This window comes from Musa acuminata, chromosome BXJ2-4 (assembly GCF_036884655.1).
Source record: "Musa acuminata AAA Group cultivar baxijiao chromosome BXJ2-4, Cavendish_Baxijiao_AAA, whole genome shotgun sequence".
NCBI lineage: Eukaryota > Viridiplantae > Streptophyta > Magnoliopsida > Zingiberales > Musaceae > Musa > Musa acuminata.
The window spans coordinates 41,318,294-41,336,651 of NC_088341.1; the positions used below are offsets into that span (position 1 = coordinate 41,318,294).

Sequence of the window (18,358 nt, forward strand, 5' to 3'; positions counted from 1 at the left end):
GGTCAGGTTCCAATCGAAGAGGGGAGTAATTAAGATGGGTTAAACCACCTCTTGATTATTCATATATTTATTAAAGTCAATTTATATTCCTATCAATTCAACTTCAAAATATAGAAATTTATGCTTTGCCTATTAATATGTTTTTATATTATTATTATTATTATTATTAATGAAGTAAATGAATCACGAGACTGTGCTTCTTTTACTCGGGTGATAGCTCACAGATCACCATCTCACGACGCAGAAGAAACGAGGGAGAAAGCAATTGATATGACTGAGCCAACGAATGATGGCCTCTTACCAAACCCATGTGACCTCAACGGTGGGCTTCCAATGGAACCTTTTCCTTTGGCTTCTATTTTCTGATCTCACATCAGATCCGATGTTAGATGAGTATTTCGTTAAAAAGCGTGCATTATGATCTCCTATCATAGTGACCGTTCGATATCTCATCGACGGTTACGGTAGTACGTAGAAGAGTGGATCCGCAAGATCGGATTCTGAAGATCTCGCACGAATCACGGGGTTATTGAGCTTCACATCCGCCGTCGGCTTCTCGGCACCGACGCTTCCGCACGTGATGGCACGTGCCATCGCCATTTATATGGAGAACGAAACCCCTCCCTCCCGAGGAAACCATCGCGCTCTTGCTCGTCACTTCTCCCTCTTCTTCTTCTTGGATCTGGTTTTTGTGTGGAGAGAGAGAGAGAGAGAGGAGGAATGGCGAAGGAGTCGTCGTCGATCCCGTGCACGCCATTGCTGAAGGATGAGCTCGACATCGTGATCCCGACGATACGGAACCTAGATTTCCTGGAGATGTGGCGGCCTTTCTTCCTGCCGTACCACCTCATCATCGTGCAGGACGGGGACCCGAGCAAGACGATCAAGGTGCCGGAGGGGTTCGACTACGAGCTCTACAACCGAAACGACATCAACCGCATCCTGGGCCCCAAGTCCGCCTGCATCTCCTTCAAGGACTCCGCCTGCCGCTGCTTCGGCTACATGGTCTCCAAGAAGAAGTACATCTACACCATCGACGACGACTGCTTCGTGAGTCTTCTGCCTCTTCCTTTCTTTTCAGATCTGGAGTTTTTTGAGTGAGAGCCAGGGGAGTTTGGATCTGAGAGAAAAAGTGTGATTTTTGTCCCCTCCCCTTCCTGATTTATCGGATTTAGGGATTTCGTGCTTCGACTTCGTTTTTTCTTTCATTTACTCGTTGTTTTCGACTTCGTAGCTTTGCCTGAATGCAAGATTTGTTTGACCTGCAGAAACAACATCGAGTCACATCTATTCCTTAATCCTCTGTTTCTTCTTCTTGTGGTGATTCTCATACTCTGTATGCCAGATGCAAGTTTAATGTTCAAAATAATATTTTTAGCACACTAATTTTATATTAGATCTCACTGTATGGATCACAAGCTGTTCTATAGCCTGATCTGGCCAGATCCTGATCAGAACAGGTCAAACTTACTGAGCTGCATCCATTTACTTCCATAGATTTCGCCACTCCCACTGGTTGCCAACCTTTAATGTATTATGCAAGTCAAATGATGACTTCATCATGAATTCATCATCTGTTTGTTGCTTTTTTTGTTCATCTCATTTTTTATCATCTGATTGTGTGATCAAATGGCAATTTAATATCTGAACTTGGACTATTAAAATTAGGATCCATGCTTTCTGGATCTCGTTGGAAAAATAAAATAAAATGGTGAATCAATCATGCCAACTGAGGTTTGTGGCCTAAGGATACAACTATATTATAGATAGGTTCCTTATAGAATAATCCAAATAAACTCTGATTAGATATATGCCCATGTTTATTGGTAGCCCTTTCTTTCACTTTCTATGTTGTAACCACACTAGGTGGTAAATAGTGTGCACAAGTGCTACCTAGGATTGTATACCTCAACCTGTGGAAGGTCACCAGGATCGTGGCGTGTTCACTGGTGGTTGTCCTTGGGTTTAATTCTAAACCATAGTATTTGATGTTCTCAATCAGGTTGCCAAAGATCCCACTGGTAAGGAGATCAATGCACTTGAACAGCACATAAAGAATCTCCTTTCCCCTGCCACTCCACACTTCTTCAACACCTTGTATGATCCCTACCGAGAAGGAGCAGACTTTGTTCGTGGGTATCCTTTCAGCCTCCGGGAAGGTGCTCGAACAGCTGTTTCTCATGGTCTTTGGCTCAATATTCCTGACTATGATGCTCCCACTCAGCTCGTCAAGCCTCGCGAGAGGAACACAAGGTACAGCGTCCGGTGACAAAGATCTAAATTGTTGATTGTTTGCTGAACATTTTCTCAGTGTTGCTGACCGTCCTCTGCCTTTTCTTGTCAGGTATGTTGATGCGGTTCTTACCATACCAAAGGGAACATTGTTTCCTATGTGTGGAATGAACCTGGCCTTTGACCGTGAGCTGATTGGCCCTGCAATGTACTTTGGACTTATGGGTGATGGCCAGCCGATTGGGCGCTACGATGACATGTGGGCTGGATGGTGTACTAAGGTCAGCCATTATGTTTTTCTATTAGATAGATCAGTCTTTTAAATAATCTCATCGGACTAGACTTATGGTGGATCAATCTTAGCATCAGAACTTCAGTATGTTTCAATTTTGTATGTTCTTTACACTAGATGAAGTGTACGTCTAGAGCTAAGATACTCTACTAAGCAACTCTAGTTCTGAATTGTTGATGTTCTAATGTAGGTAATTTGCGATCACTTGGGATTGGGAATTAAGACAGGATTACCTTACATCTGGCACAGCAAGGCCAGCAACCCTTTTGTGAACCTGAAGAAAGAGTACAAAGGTATCTTCTGGCAAGAAGAGCTGATCCCGTTCTTCCAGTCTGCAGTCCTTTCCAAGGAGTGCACCACCGTGCAGAAATGCTACATTGAACTGTCCAAGCAGGTGAGGGAAAAGCTCGGCAAGATCGACCCTTACTTCACCAAGCTTGCAGACGCCATGGTCACATGGATTGAGGCATGGGATGATCTCAACCCACCCAAAGTAGCTGCTGAAGTGCCCAATGGCCCGGCCAAGGGGAAGTAGAGTAGTATATCATATTTATCATTTGCTTTCTCATTAGTGTTGTGAAATGGTGCTCATTATATATTTACCCCTTCAGATTTTTTTCATTTCGCTTAATTATATTCATGTTATATTTTTGCAGTTTGGTACCGCTACCCATTTTCAAACTTTAGTTGACAATAAAATGTTCATCTTTAATGGAATTCTGGTTTATTGTGGTACCTTGGATTCTTTCATCTCCTGACACTGCTTATGCCTGTATGGTTGTGCTGTCCTCATTTCATAGTATCAAACCTAGGATATCTGATGGTGATGAGGTAGATGATGTTTACGTGTATGCCCTTCAAGGAAGTTAGTATTCTTAGTGCCATTCATTGAAAATGAAGCATCAAAGGGCAACACTAGCATCAAAAACTTTCAGGTGGCATTTGACTGTATAGAACAGCATGAAGTATGTTACCCCAAGTAGCCTAGAAAAAAATTCATCACCTTACCTGGTGCACCTGATTGTGGTGAATCATCCGATTGAAGTCGACAAAATTCTTGATTGGTGTTGCTGATCCATGTTGAGAACCACCTAAACTAGTAGCAAAAATCTGATCCCAATGGAAAAGATGTATATCAGTGGAGTTGATAATTAGACAATAATGAGAGCTGTTGAAATCTAATGTTCGTAGAACATAACCGGATACATCAGTTGGCACCAAGACAAAGATCATCAGGTACACCACGGAAGTGTGCTCATGCTTCATGGTTTTGATGGTCAAAGCACAAGCAACTTTTGGTGCCCTCTCCCGCCTCATCTGTTAAGAACTACAAGGCATGTCAGATTCTGTTAGAGAACTTGAACAGGAACCAAGCTCTGGAGCTGCTATTTTAATTTCTTCAGCCAGTTAGTGCATGCATTTATGATATTTGAAACAAATGCAGTAGAGTACGCTCGATTTCTCTGCAGCATGGCAAAACCTTCATGTAGATCCCAGGAGCCTTATACACTCCAGAGGGCAGTCTAATTTACAATGCATTAGACATGGAGATGGGCAGTAAACAGTAAACCTTCGGAGCTAAAAACGACGGGAAGATATGATATTCCCATAATGGTTTTTTTTTTCCTTAAGATCAAAATGATGCTATGTACACAGTAAATGTAACGTCCCAGGTGAAACGTTGTGACTACTGAGAGAAGGCCGTTCGGCTGTATCCTTTAGTAGTCTACAGGTAGGGAAGCACGAACCATGGACCATGCCACGGGCCCTCGGAATCACAAGATCAAGTTTCTAAAACTTGAATTGTGGTAGATGTTGTGGATTTGTGGATCTCATGTTTGAAGCAGTGACTGGCACCCGGACAGTAGTACCCTAGGTAAAGATAGCCATCAATGCATGTTGAAAAGATCATGGATCTACTGGATTGACAAGCATGTCAAGCCCTCATGTTATCCAAATGAAAGTTCCTCTTGAATTATTTTGAGCCATAAAGCCGGCAAAGTGCATCACTCTTCCAGACTGAAGGATGTCTTCAGATGACTAAATCTTGAACCTTCATCACTTGTGGTTGTTTAAAAATCAGTAACCTGCATTTGTCATCAGCTACCGCCAGAACACCAGATTTGGATTCGATTGACGCACACAAGATGCTTCCCTTTGCTGTGGTCGGGATAATAGTAGAGTTAGATTCAAGGTAATGTACTAAACTGAAGGATGTAGTGCAAAATTGAGCAAGACTCACCATACTTGAAGTAAGATATAACCACCAGGTGCGTGGTTCAAAATGGAAACCAACAGTTAACTAGGATGTAAAACAATAATTTTATTCAAATGCTTTAAAGTTGTGCTTCCGAAGATGCATCTCAAAATGAAATATCCATTAAGTGATTGATAACCATTAAAAAAAGGTATCAGGAAGAATTATGAGCATAAAGATTTAATCGATAACATACAGAAACGATCTCAATAGAATTTCAGAAAAATGCAGATTATTGTAGGTTTGTATTAAGTAGCAATAAACATGAACATAAGAAATGCAATGATATCCGACTTACATTTTAGAGAGATCAAGTTGGCCAACTTCTTCCCTGTAGATAATTCCCACTTGTACACAAGACCATCATATGTGCCAATAATCCCGTAATCAGCAGAGGCAACAGCAGAAGAAGCTCTGTGATAATAACAGACTGTTATTAGATGTGCTCAGCAAATACTATACCACATCTCCTAGAAGAACTATATTACTTTCATGATTGATGAAGATCTGCCATTTTTTCTGATAATGATAAATATTACATTGCATCCTGCAGTAACTATTGAGAAATTAGATTAATATGCTGGATATTGAAATTACCTAGGATCCAACACACTCCCCATGATTACCATATTTTTCAGTAAAAGAGCTAGTCTCCACCATCTGTCCGGATGTCTGTTTGGTTCCTTCAACTGATAAGTCACTTGATCTTCTAAACCTGAAGCAGCAGAAACTAGTATCCAAACGGCTATATCTTGTCTCAATGGCAATGGATTTGCAGCATGTTCGGTAACCCAATCATTTGCCTTCAGTATCTCTTGCATGTGCTCCATCTCCTGAGCAGCTGAAAAAATTGTCTCGTCTTTAAAGCCGAAGATACCAATTGGAAGCATCTGAAATATCAAATTGCCTGGGGATGAAAACATAGCCAGGAGAGCACGCTTTGAGATGTCCCTGGAGGAAACCAGATATTCAGCCATAATATTAGGCAAATTGAGTTACAGATCAAACTTTGGCAAAAAAAGGACTTCTTTGACAAAACTAACAGGAAAAAAGAGACAATAAAGTTGTAGTGCACAAGATACAAACCAAGCTAGCACAGCAACTCCTATAAACAAATGAAGGGAATGTCATGATTGACCAATTAGACATATAAAATACCAAGCACAAAAATACTCACAAGCCCACAATACTAAAAGATCTATCATCAGAAACAACTATAGTTGAAAACTAGGCATAGAAGAAAGCCATAATTACTGACAAGACTGACATAGTTCAAGAAATTAAAAACTTCTAACATGTGATACTGTGATGCAAGTTACGGAACCTACCATAAGCCAAATCCACCAGTGCCGTTATGACCAACAATAATGGAGTCACTCTTTGCTACCATTTTCAGCTCTATTGCTGGTGTTAAGTGATCAAAACTAGGTAGCACGAACTCCTCAAAAGCTCCACTGCAGGTAAATCAATGACAATATGATGATCACATATCACAAAACAATAATAAGTAGTTTATATCAAACTACTAGTTTATCAACTGAGAAATTTGCACATTCTACAGGAAAATGTTAATTTGCAATGCAAAATAACTGAAGGGAATACCTGACTTCATGTACAAGATATGTATATGTAAGAGTCAAGAACTAACAAGCCAAAAATATCTAAGATTAAAAGAATGATAATTAAATTGAAAGGTAGTATTAAATAGTAACTAATCTAACATCAAATGAGTTTCTGTACTGAATAGAATTTACTTTTTAAATTACCTAGTGAAGCTTTAGGTGAGTAATCTTGGTATGTTAGGATAAGCATATCCACAAAACAGGGACTATAGTCAGTCATCTGCTTGACGAACAAGTGGTTCTCCCTCTGAAAGTTCAAGACTATCACTTTTCCTTGATCATCACACCAAGCTTGCTCGATGTCTCTTTGGTTAGGATTCAGCATTAAATCATTGATTGTTGATGTCAAGTTGAGAACTAATTGTAGAAGAATAATAACCATTTTACGGTGAATCTTATAAACCAGAAAACACAACACAAGGACAATGCTTGGAGATAATACTTCTGATCTCCTGGACCAATTTGGAAATGATCCAAGCCCTGATGACTTTAGTGTTGAGTTTATAGAATTATTGGGACATTTAAGGGAAAACATTAAGGCCAAGAGGTACAAGGTCATCTATGCATTTAATGCGGAATGGAACAGAACTAAGACTCGTCTTGTTCCCAAAAGAGATAATCCTAGCGTGTCACAAACTGTAGACTCATTGCTGTCTGCACTGTGGTCTATAAGATTCTCATCACAGAAGAATGCAATCTTTGATCCATTTATCATTTCTTCTGAGCATTCTTGATTCTGTGGCTGGAGGAACATTCAAAACAGTTTCCAAAATGCCCAGGAAATTACTTACAATATTAATACTTCTTAATTCCATTAAGAGTTTCATAATGACAAAGGAAGAATGAAAAAAGCCTATGGTAATCTCTTGGAAGGTTCTCAAGGCTCTAAGAATTCAAATGAAATTGAACTTGAATTTTGTTAAATGAATTTTAGAATGCTAGTGCTTCTTATAGTGTTACTGCTAATAGGTTTAATTCTAGGCCATCCTATGTTTCTCCATGTCTCTTAATATGGTGAGAGAGACTTTGGAACTAAGTTTCCTAATTCCTACCTTCACTTTTGACTAGAAAACCAAATTTAAACCTTCTTCCTATTTCCCACATCTTGTGATGCTCAGACAGGAAAGCTTATTAAAGAGTATAGATTTTGACCATCAAACCATAAATGAACATACATGGGGAACGGATGCAAAGGAAGAGAGGGCAAAAGGCAAGAGGTAACTGGCATCTTTACGACCACCATGAACTACCCCCATGCTTCACCTACATAAACAATAAAAAAGACATGCACACATGGACATAACCCACCCAGAAAACAAAGAATAAGGAAGGAAGAATTAGATATGTTAACCAAATCTTCAAATATGGTGATCGGTGACTACCATGAGTCATGAAAACATACTGAAGCATTTCCAAAAAATCAGCATGTTGGAACTATACTCGCGTATTCTAAAAAGACAAGTGGAGGGAATATTTTAAAAAATTATCATTAAAGAATGTATACCTCCACTTGCAGTTCATCAGCCAGACATGCAATGTCCCACTCGCTTCAGCAGCAATTAGATAATTAGGTTCACAAACTAAAATGCAGGACACTCTCTCTGTTGTCATCAATTTGGCCAATGGTAAGACATACCCAAAGTTTACTTGTCCAACTCGTACAGCATTTTCTTCATGACAATCAGATTCGCATGTTGGGCATGAGCAGTTGATATTTCGTTCACTGCACATATTCAGGATTGATTAGAATGATTATGCAATCAAAATTCATCATCCAATAGACATAACTATCAAATGCAGGTGACTTTTACAACCTGCAAAGAGGTACTTTGATACTACTAAGAAAAACAAGGGACTGGCTGTCAGGCATGAACTGTAACCCAGATGTATCAAATGCTGTCTACAAGAAGAAGACACAAATTAAGTCAATTTCATTGAGGGAATGTTACACAAGCACATCGTCTTCTGATGGATAATTTACCCTTTTAATTGAAGGTCCTGTAAGGAGAGGCAGCAGCAGTGGTGTATACCCAATAAAAGATGGGCAGTTTCCTCCCTGATCTTTAAGAGAAATTGTGTATATGAAAAGGTTTCTTTCATTGCTTTCTTGAAGGCCACAAGTCACAGAAATTTGTAAAGTATTTTCCTTTGAGCTTAAGAATATAGACAGGACTGGTTCTGGGTGCATATAACAACCTGCAAGCTCAAAAGGTCCACCCAACTCTTTATTTGATTCAAATGAACAACCATCCAGCTGACCATTCTGCTTGTGTTGTTTATCAAAAAAATTATTACTTTCTTCATCTACGGTCACCCTCATGGTTGGATTTTTAACTGAAAAAGTTAAATCTTCAAGAACATCTCTGCTTTCATTATGCACATCTTTTACGCACTCCTGATATGTTGGTAGCCAAAGATGGGTGGATGATTGAAGCTTATTCATAAAATCTGCGGTCCTCTCAGCACATAATGTAGAAGGATCACCAACTTTAGAGCTTTTTATGTTGGCATTGACATACGTATCCAAATCATGGGCTTGAGAAACCAGCCTCAAATTTGATTTACTACTTATCATCCTGGTTTTTGTACTTTCTGCCATTTCTGATGTCCTTGGAGTCAAGTATGTCTCAGTGGCATCATCATCCATATAATTTCTGCATATTATACTTTCTGAAAGAACATTGCATTTGCCAGAAAAATGAGATGGATTCAAAAGCTTCCCTATATTGAAACTGGAAGGTTGCTGCCCTTCAGTTGAAAGTATTATGTTTGGCATATGAAAGAAAGAAGCAGAATCTCCCTTCAAGTTAACCACTGACTCACTGTTACCTAATGGAAATGTATGAGCAGCACTTATTTGGTCCCTAAGCTTACAATCTTTATGGTCAGTAATATTGTGAATTTCAGACTCAACCGGCTTATCCGAGGATGAACTTTGGAGTTCTTTGTTTGGGATCTCATTGATGTGAGAAGATTCTTTTATAACTATCATGGAAGTTCTTCTCTCCCCCAAGTTAGAATCAGAATTTACAGCAGAAGGACATTGCTCAAGACATTCAAGTATGACCATTTCTTCTAGGACATCTTCTCCATTTCCAGTATTTAGATTCTGAAAATCATCATGCTTATTGAAACCAGGATTCAAGTATTGCAACTCATGATCAACACAAGCACCTAAACTGCAGGAAGCATCTGAAATATTTTCTTTCCGGACAAAGAGATCATCATTAAGTGCTTCTTCCAAACAGTGTTCAAGAGAATCAGTTAACAAGTACTCACCCTTCTCAGTTTCCTTAGGCATCATAACTACTTTATCAGAATCAGAAGGAACTTGTACCTTCTCGGCTTCAGCAATAACAGGTTTTGCAGTGATAATTTTTTCTCTGGTTATATCAGAAGCTGTACAGTCATTTCCATAAGCCATAGTTGAATGTTTCTTTATATGGACAGTGCAATCATTCTCAAAGCTATCTGGAATCATATGCTCTGCATCATCCAAATATATTCTTCTATCAAATTGTTCCATTTTTTTCATCTGGTATTGACAATTAACACCTGACACCAATATTGGGTCGCTCAATCTCTCAGTAAAATTTTCTTCTGTATCACTCAAAAGCATGCCAGCTTCAAACTCTCCTGAAAAATAAGAACCAGAGTGTAACAGAAAACAACTTTTTTCTGTCAATTGGGAGATCGTATTACAGAGAAATGCTTTCTCAACACTGAACAAAGCAAAATATTATTGACCCAACTAATTAAGTATGAATACCTTGAAGCATGTTGCCATTGAAGTGCTCACTTCCTACTTTATCTTGATCATCCTTTACTTCTTGATTCCGACAACGTGTCTTCCCTTTCACACAAGTCTTCTCAAGAAGGGGAACAGCTCGAGGAAGCAGAAAAGTCATCATAGACTTTGCCAGTTCCTGGTCTGCTAAGTTCAAACTAGGATTTGAGGAACCTGATGATGAGACAGCTTCTGGAAGTGAATCTTTAATAAGTTCTTTTAAAGTAGCATCATCTGATGATGAGACTACTTTTTCTGATGGAAGTTCCAATTGCCTCAGTCTACCATTTGATGATATATCAAGCTGTAAGAATTTTCTGTTCAGGTCAATGAACGATGGAAGATACATTCTGTATATAACAAGAATACATACGTTTAAGATCCACAGGCAGCACTAGATAAAAGTAAAGGATAATATTGTATACAAAATGTCAATAAATTATGAAGCAACCATTAAAGACATAAAATCATATTTGATCAAATAATTCATTATATGTGAGCTTCAAAAGGACCATTGCTTGCTGGATCCATAAAAGGATAAAAAGAAAGTATGTGACTACATATTCTATCTATGACGCTACATGAATAAAATAATAAATGTAAAAGAATTAACATTTTTCCCTTCAGTTGAGGTATTAGAAAATTTTAATCCTGATAACCAAGAAGTTTATGTATGCCTTTATGATTATATATTTTAATTTATGCAAACATAAATACATAAATGAATACATGTATATGCAAACTTGTGTAGTAGTTGTTAAATACTAATGACAATTGGAAAAATTAACTAACTTATATTCATTTTATGTAGAGATGAATTTCAAAACTGATATCGAATGTGCTATGCATGCATGTCTAGATATCAATAGATTAATCTAGACTTCAAAAACCATTGACCAATATCCACACCTAAGACAGCAAATTCAACATCCACCAACAAACAAAAGTTCAGATAGAAGTTCAGGAATGCTTATAAGGATTTGCATTTTGAGCCACCAAATTCAGCATGGACTGACAAGTAGCATAATGATTGTAGAGCAAAGAGATGAGTTTTCAAGCTTGATAAGTCAATCCTGCAGTCTGCCAATAGCCAAAACAAGTTGTATTTTCATACCAGAATAGAATAACAACCAAGATTCCAATAAAATTTTCTGTATCAGTTCATCCAAGAAATTGAGCTCCATCGTGAAGTCAAGGATACCCATAGTAATGACAATGGACTAAAGTTCCTAAAAGTCAACATCTGATATCTAATGTGTCCATAATGCTAATGAACAAGGGATTAGAAACTTTTAAGGAAAGCAAAAATCTCATCTATTGCTTCATTGTATATAAATATTTTAATAAGGAAATCTGTTAACTTAAGAATTCCAACAACAACAACAAAACCGTAAGTCCCAACTATTTGAGGTCGATTACATGAATCTTTTGCTACCATTAAAATCTTTAAAAAATTATATGTTTAGTTGAGTTTATGATATTTAAATCTTTATTTATAACTTCTATTAAAGTATTTTTAGGTTTTCCTTTACCTCTCCTCATACTACTAACATTAATCATTTCACTTCTTTTGACTATTGCATCCGAAGGCCTCCTAAACACATGCTCATATCGTCTCAAACGATTTTCTCTCATCTTCTCCTTTATAGAAGCAATATCTAATTGTTTACAAATAAAAATATTTCTTTGTTTATCTTTCCTAGTAACTCCACACATACATCTCAATATAATTGTCTCGACAACATAAACTTTTTGTATATGTTGTTTCTTAACTGTCCAACACTCAGATCCATAAAACATTATTGGTTTCAAAACTGTCTTATACTTAAGAATTTCATGCAAAACAAATATAAATTATCTTAAACTATAACAAGTGGTCATATATGTATTACAATCTATAACAAAAGGAGAATTTTCAATGCAACATGTAAAAACAATATTCCCAGAGCAGCTGTGCTAAATACTCTATAATTTGGGTCTTTAACAAGCCTATTAATAGAAATCAATAATTTGTTCTTCCATGCATTTTCGTTCCCACCAATCATCTCAAGTAAATCGAAAGTTGGTCAACAATGGGCAAACAATATCTATCCTAATCACCAAAACAAGTGATTATTTGTGGTTCAGTTTATTACCATATCACTTGTGCAACACTTTTCATATACAAAAGTACTAACAGATACATTTGCAAAAGTTACTAAAAACTGAAAATGAAAAACTTCAAAATTCATAAGCACAACAAGAATCATGACAAATTAGTGACTTCACGATCTAATAGTATGTTACCACGTTATTGTCAGCATCACAAATATTGTCCACGTAAGTCAGATGAGGATCTCGACTTGTAAATTTGGTCTCCCTGACAAATATAACATGTTTTTCAATAGAATTATCAGGATCTTCCATTTCCTGCAGAAGCTCATCTCTGGCAAGCAAGAAATGACAATTTCCCCCAACAGCAGACGCTTTCCCTAACAAAATGTCAAGATCTCCTCCATCTCTATTCTTATTTTTACTGTCACTTCTACAATCTGTACTAGCTTGACAGCAAGTCTCATTACTTAAAGCAAAAGTGTTACAGTTTGTTGAGTAACTAAGATGACTTTGAGATACCTGAAGTTGAGAAGTCTGAAGTCTTGATGAGGGCATATTGTTTTCTTTGACAAACTTTCTTTTTCTAATTTCAGCATGAGAGCAAATCTCATTAAGTTGTTCTGGATTTCCAGCTCCAGAATCACTTGGTGCATATTGGCATCGAATCCTTTTAGCTTTGACTGCATTGCTATTGATTCTACTACAATTTTTGTTCATTGTACACCTTTTTCTTGCAGTCCGACGTTTTCTTGAGTATACAAGCATATCACTACAATCAAGAGAGTCCTGAATGTGCATCTTATCATCCAATCTAAGAGCTTCATTGCCAACTGGAGGGGATAAATAATCTGGTTCTGTAACTCCATATACATTGGCCAAAAGCTCACGAAGCAGTCGCTGAACAAATGGATTTCTGAATCCAAAAAGCTGTATTATGCCATAAAAGGAAAAAACACATTAAGCAAAAGAAAGATGCAAGTGTTTGTTCTAGTTCCGTGAATATAGTACTTTATGGTGTATGAAAGTTCATATGGTGAAAGGATTTAATAATTTAGACTCCAGGTACACTCCTTGGCTGGTGATGTAAAGCAGTTTACACTTCACAGAAAAAAAAGTCAAACGAACACTGCCAGAAATTTAAAAAATGACATAGAAGTGGGAATAAAATGAAGGGTTGGATTGGACAAATATCAAGTTTCCCACAGGCCTTAAAAAGAGAATTGAATTAGTTTGCTAACACTACAACTGAATTAGTTCACAAATTCCAGTGGTACTCAATAACTTTCAAGGCATGTATAACTTCATTAATAGAAAGGTGGATTCCAATTTGGTTTCAAAAATAAAAACAAAGTTTAGCAGAAAATGAATTTTCTCTTCACTATGCCAGTGGTAGGCATTCTAATCTTACATACCATACCAAATCATCATCTTCGGATGTGAGACAGACTGCAGTAGTGTTACAAATATAATAGAAGTTCAACAAGAATTTCAGCTCCAAAATCATATGCTAATAAGTGATGTATTTAAATCAATTGTGTTAAGAATGACAAATTCTTCAAAACTCATACTTCAACAAAAACCCAGTTGGTTGATAAGATGAAACTAACAACCAATAAACTTTTTGTATGGGGGAAAGGTATAATTTGACAAGCTCTGACCTTGAGATACAAGAGCAGCAGGACTACTAACAGAGGGTACTTATCTCAGCATGGTTAGAGTCAAACAAATTAGTCCCCATAAATCTACATATCATGCAGATCGTTTTCAAGGAAACAAAAGTTTGCTCACCTAATATGAAAATTAGGTGTGTAGAAACATACCTCAACCCCATCAATCTTAGAAGAAAACCTCTTTCCATTCCGGTTTTTCACCCTGGGACCATTCTTCTTTTGCAAATTTTCCCATGCAATATCGGGTGTATGCCCAGTTGATGAGTCTCCATCAGTTGATGTGACCTGCAGATTCTATGTAGTTATCACCTTGAAGCTGATCCAGAATTGAACGACCACAAATACAGTTGGCATTGACAATAGGCAAACAAGGGAGAGGCACACTTAAATGAACAGACTAGAAAGTGTGGGCAAGGAAGGGGACTTGTAACAGACCACAAACATAGGGCCTTTAACACCTTCATGAATTTCCATCCGGTACATGTTTCCACCATGAGTTCGGACAGCATGATATCCAACTGGGTAAGGATATCTATCTTTACCCTGTCAATATTAACAACAATCACAAATATGTAAGCACGATATCAATCCCAGGTAAACCACATATACTAAAAGCAAAAGGATGCATTAATTCAGCTAACTACATAACTGCAGAAAGCAGACAATATCACACAAAAATTGGCTACAAAATTTACTTCCATTGTGATGTTACCACATAAACTCTATTAAGAATAGCATTAGTAGCACCAGACAAGACAATTAGAATTAACTTGGCCTGGCATAATACAGCTACATACACCCATAAACAATCATATATCTCATGAAAATCTTACTTATCTATCACGAGTCGCATGAGAACTCTACTAATAGATACTATTTCAGGGCTTCATCTTTTAAACATATGTACTCTGGGTTCAACTTGCAGAGAAGAGCATCTAAGATTTATGGAAAGGACAAGTATCTCAATCAGAAGTTGGCATGCATCAATTCAAATCCAACCATAGCAAACATCTTCTGTGGAATGCATGCTCATAACAATATTTTCTGACTTCAAATTTTCACAGTATGCACTCTCTGCTACATTCTACATTGCATGGCCCTAATCAACTTAGATTTCTTGATTCTTTTACCACTTTGTTGGTCCATGAACAGTCAAATTCACAGCATGAGTTCCCTGATTAATATGTGTTGGTCAATCATGAGTACTTCCACAACTCGATCTAATGGGCGATAACCTTCGCAGCACCCAAGATTCTCACCTAATTAAACTCGAGAAATCAAGTCTTCATAGCATGACGGCCGTTTTTTTTCCTTAGAAAAAAATTGCCACCAAATGCAGGGACGAGTCTTCGATTAGCCACTCGCATAGCTGCTCTGCCACAGAGTTTTGGGACATCACGCGCGCAGGATCATGGCCCAGCACAAAGGAATCTAAATAACCTACAGTGTTCGAGACTTTTGTGTGCGAGTGGGAAAGAGAGATCGAACCCTAGAGGCGCTCCAGTATTTCTTGTCCCACGGTCCACGGTAGAGGGCGCCGATGGAGGTGATTTCGAGGTCGTCCCGATCACCACCGCGAGAGTTTCCGTCCTCCATCCACGGATCGGGGAGAGGGTTGCAGCAGCGCAAATCTACTCAAACAACGACGCCGGAGGCGGCCATCCTCTTTTGCACTAATCCATCAATTGGGTGGGAAACATGAAACATATTCTAGAGATGTCGATTCGCACCTTGAGTCATAACTAAAGTCGGAGTGACAAGCATCTCCGGAGTTTACGTCCCAGAAAAAAGCTACCCCGAACGAGCTACGCTCTCTCGGCTCACAGACCTGACGCTCCATCTATGGGTCCCACCACGGTACGTGAGAGGCCTTGCGGAGGTGGTCGTCAGGGACGCGAAAAGTTCCTAGCTTTGCCTTTGCTCTGACTCGTTGATTTGTGCTTACGCGCGTGTTGGCTTTAAGAACGTATTTTCCCGCCCAAAATTATATGGGCTTTCTTACGAGAATGGGCCGCTCATAGAGGGAACCCATAATTCCAAGAGTCACCTAAAATCAATTGAATTTTTGGGATATATATATATATATATATATATATATATATATATATATATATATATATATCACATTTGTTTTTATACATTTTAATATGGCATATACATCTAAAAAATTAAGTTCATTCATACATATCCTAACTCCTATTTACACTCATTTGGAAAATTCAAATTAATCATGGCTAGTTGTAGTTTATATGTAGCTTCCTATTCACAATTCTTTATTTATTATTCACAATCTCTCGTTATTGATCATTTTTTTAAAAATATAACATTATTTTCTTATTTATATATCTTTATTTTTTCTTTCCCATAACCTCTTATTTTGTCTTGCTCTATATTAAAACCATCGTCACTTGCTATCGATGTCACCTGTCGACGATGCTAACTATCGATGCCATCACCACCGATAATACTTGCCACCCCCTCAATGCCATCATTCAAGAAAGAAGAATACGATATTTACATTCATTTGTGAATATAAATTTTAGAAACATGAAAAATTTTTAGAACGAGGTTGTAAATGATAATAAGGGGTTACAAAAGTAATATTCATTTATATTAGTTAATTCAAGTTAAAAATATTTAAATACCTAAAACATCTCTAATATTTATAGAATCATATATGTCCTTAGAAATTTTGGTCCAGCATGTTGTTGATCTACATCAAAAAATAGTTTGTATAGTATAATATAAAATCGTTGAGAAAAATGCACCAAATATATGTTAATATACTTTTTTATTCATGAATAATCATTTATTACCACAATAACAAATAACATAAGGATGAATAATCTATTATGTCATGGACATGTTAAATGGTAGAAATAGAGGTATATTATGATCTAAAAAAATATTAAAATGATCTAAATAGAATAATACTCTTGATTTGACTTCGATAGTTTATTAAACATAATTCAATCATATAAAAAAAAATGTATAGAATATCTCTTTGGTCTCTCACATATATATCTTCTGTTAATGTTCATTCACCTTAGGTTGACTCAACATGGATAATAAAATGCATATATTTAAGTCTTTTTTTAAAGAATATATATATATATATATATATATATATATTTATAGAGAGAGAGAGAGAGAGAGAGAGAGAGAGAGAGAGAGAGAGAATACCTCTGTGGTTTTTACAATCTCAATGAGATTTTGCATGCCAAACTGTTTGAGAGGCCAAGAGGAACTCAATCATCATGGCAATCGCATGCCAAGTAGTGAATCCATCATGGCCTTTCAACTCAAGGCAAGAAGGTAGGCTTCTCAAGAACATCATGCTGACAGTTCAACAAAGAGGCTGTTGTGGCTTTTGAGGTAATCAAACCTACAAGGACCACACAACATGCATGGCATCAGTCCTTTGCAATGGCATATAGGTTTATATTATCTGAGATTGATGTGTCATTATGAATTTGCCTTGTGACAGCACCTCACTAATCTTTGTCTTGTCAAAAAAGCAAAAGGCATCACTCTCTGTGTTTTGCATGCAGTGTTGGGGTTTGCAGTGTCAGGTTGGATTCTTTTATGTGCACTGGTTGGCTATGGCAGCACATACATAGTTCCCATCAAATTAACCTAACAATTCCCTTCTGCTCATCAGTGTTTGATTCATCTCCAGCATATGATTCACCTTTTATACAGCTTTCGAATCTCAAAACGAATTATTAAGGTCCGTAAAATCGACATATCGTAAGCGTCAAGTTTGATGATCAAATCAATATAATAGAATTTATTCGACCTTTCGATCTTTATACAAATGTCACTTGGATTTAAGATCGGGTTCGATATCAAATCGGTCAATAAAAATTTATGTTCGAGATATGTCCGATAAGATCTCTTTAATATTAAACATTAGTAAATATTCTACGAGAATATTTTGAATACAACTAATTGAAAATAAAATATTGAGAGAGAGAATCCTTTTATATCTCTTTTTTTTTTTATTGTTCAAAGACTGCTTATCATTAAGAAAATAGTATTCAATCATGACAATATATTCTGTTGGGATCTGACAGGACAAACTTCATTCACTTGTTTTATCATTTTCTGATGTTAAGTTCTGACAAAAGTTGACAGTATTTATCATATCAATGATATATCCATAGATATTATCCGATTTTAGTCCTATCAACTATATAGCCGTAATGATATGAGGAATATTCGACAGAAAAGAGAAACCTCTTCCAAAAAGGAATCTTCAAGCTCTATATATTATATCAAGAAGCTTTCTCCATGGCTGCAACTTCATCTTGTGCATCCAGTGAACTTATTCCTTGGTGCAGTAAAGTGCAACCTTATTCCACACCAAAACCCTCTTCATCAACAAGAAGTTCACAGACCTGA

The 18,358-nt window shown here is 37.1% G+C and overlaps 2 protein-coding genes across 4 annotated transcripts; one reads left to right on the forward strand and one right to left on the reverse strand.

Annotated features, from left to right (window-relative positions):
* The first annotated feature begins 620 nt into the window (after window positions 1-620).
* On the forward strand, window positions 621-3,259 carry LOC135610924 (UDP-arabinopyranose mutase 1-like). The gene is made up of 4 exons (XM_065106021.1): window positions 621-1,050; window positions 2,003-2,253; window positions 2,345-2,513; window positions 2,715-3,259. The coding sequence occupies exons 1-4, from the start codon at window positions 721-723 to the stop codon at window positions 3,057-3,059; spliced, it is 1,095 nt and encodes a 364-aa protein (XP_064962093.1). The 5' UTR covers window positions 621-720; the 3' UTR covers window positions 3,060-3,259.
* An 840-nt stretch (window positions 3,260-4,099) lies between these two features.
* On the reverse strand, window positions 4,100-15,672 carry LOC135610923 (uncharacterized). Of its 3 annotated transcripts, none has more exons than XM_065106018.1 (12): window positions 15,443-15,670; window positions 14,390-14,497; window positions 14,105-14,239; window positions 12,477-13,211; window positions 10,173-10,494; window positions 8,385-10,039; window positions 8,218-8,303; window positions 7,908-8,126; window positions 6,110-6,235; window positions 5,379-5,732; window positions 5,080-5,195; window positions 4,100-4,684 (listed from the first exon to the last, which is right to left on the reverse strand). In XM_065106018.1, the coding sequence occupies exons 1-12, from the start codon at window positions 15,548-15,550 to the stop codon at window positions 4,557-4,559; spliced, it is 4,092 nt and encodes a 1,363-aa protein (XP_064962090.1). In that variant the 5' UTR covers window positions 15,551-15,670; the 3' UTR covers window positions 4,100-4,556. The 3 variants fall into 3 exon arrangements, 2 of the variants coding, with proteins under 2 accessions (XP_064962090.1, XP_064962091.1); XM_065106019.1 differs by lacking the exon at window positions 15,443-15,670 and adding an exon at window positions 15,214-15,407; XR_010486385.1 differs by lacking the exons at window positions 4,100-4,684; window positions 5,080-5,195 and having other exon boundaries at window positions 5,594-5,732; window positions 7,908-7,950; window positions 8,040-8,126; window positions 15,443-15,672.
* Between the last annotated feature and the right edge of the window lie 2,686 nt (window positions 15,673-18,358).

What these genes read in the sequence shown, in the direction of transcription:
- LOC135610924 (XM_065106021.1), top strand. Translation starts at nt 721, where the DNA reads ATGGCGAAGGAGTCGTCGTCGATCCCGTGCACGCCATTGCTGAAGGAT. An exon ending in CCATCGACGACGACTGCTTC is followed by an intron (nt 1,051 to 2,002) that starts GTGAGTCTTCTG and finishes GTTCTCAATCAG; the next exon opens with GTTGCCAAAGATCCCACTGG. An exon ending in CCTCGCGAGAGGAACACAAG is followed by an intron (nt 2,254 to 2,344) that starts GTACAGCGTCCG and finishes TTTTCTTGTCAG; the next exon opens with GTATGTTGATGCGGTTCTTA.
- LOC135610923 (XM_065106018.1), bottom strand. Translation starts at nt 15,550, where the DNA reads ATGGAGGACGGAAACTCTCGCGGTGGTGATCGGGACGACCTCGAAATC. An exon ending in CAATGGCAACATGCTTCAAG is followed by an intron (nt 10,040 to 10,172) that starts GTATTCATACTT and finishes CTTATTTTTCAG; the next exon opens with GAGAGTTTGAAGCTGGCATG. An exon ending in CAGGACCTTCAATTAAAAGG is followed by an intron (nt 8,304 to 8,384) that starts GTAAATTATCCA and finishes TTCTTCTTGTAG; the next exon opens with ACAGCATTTGATACATCTGG.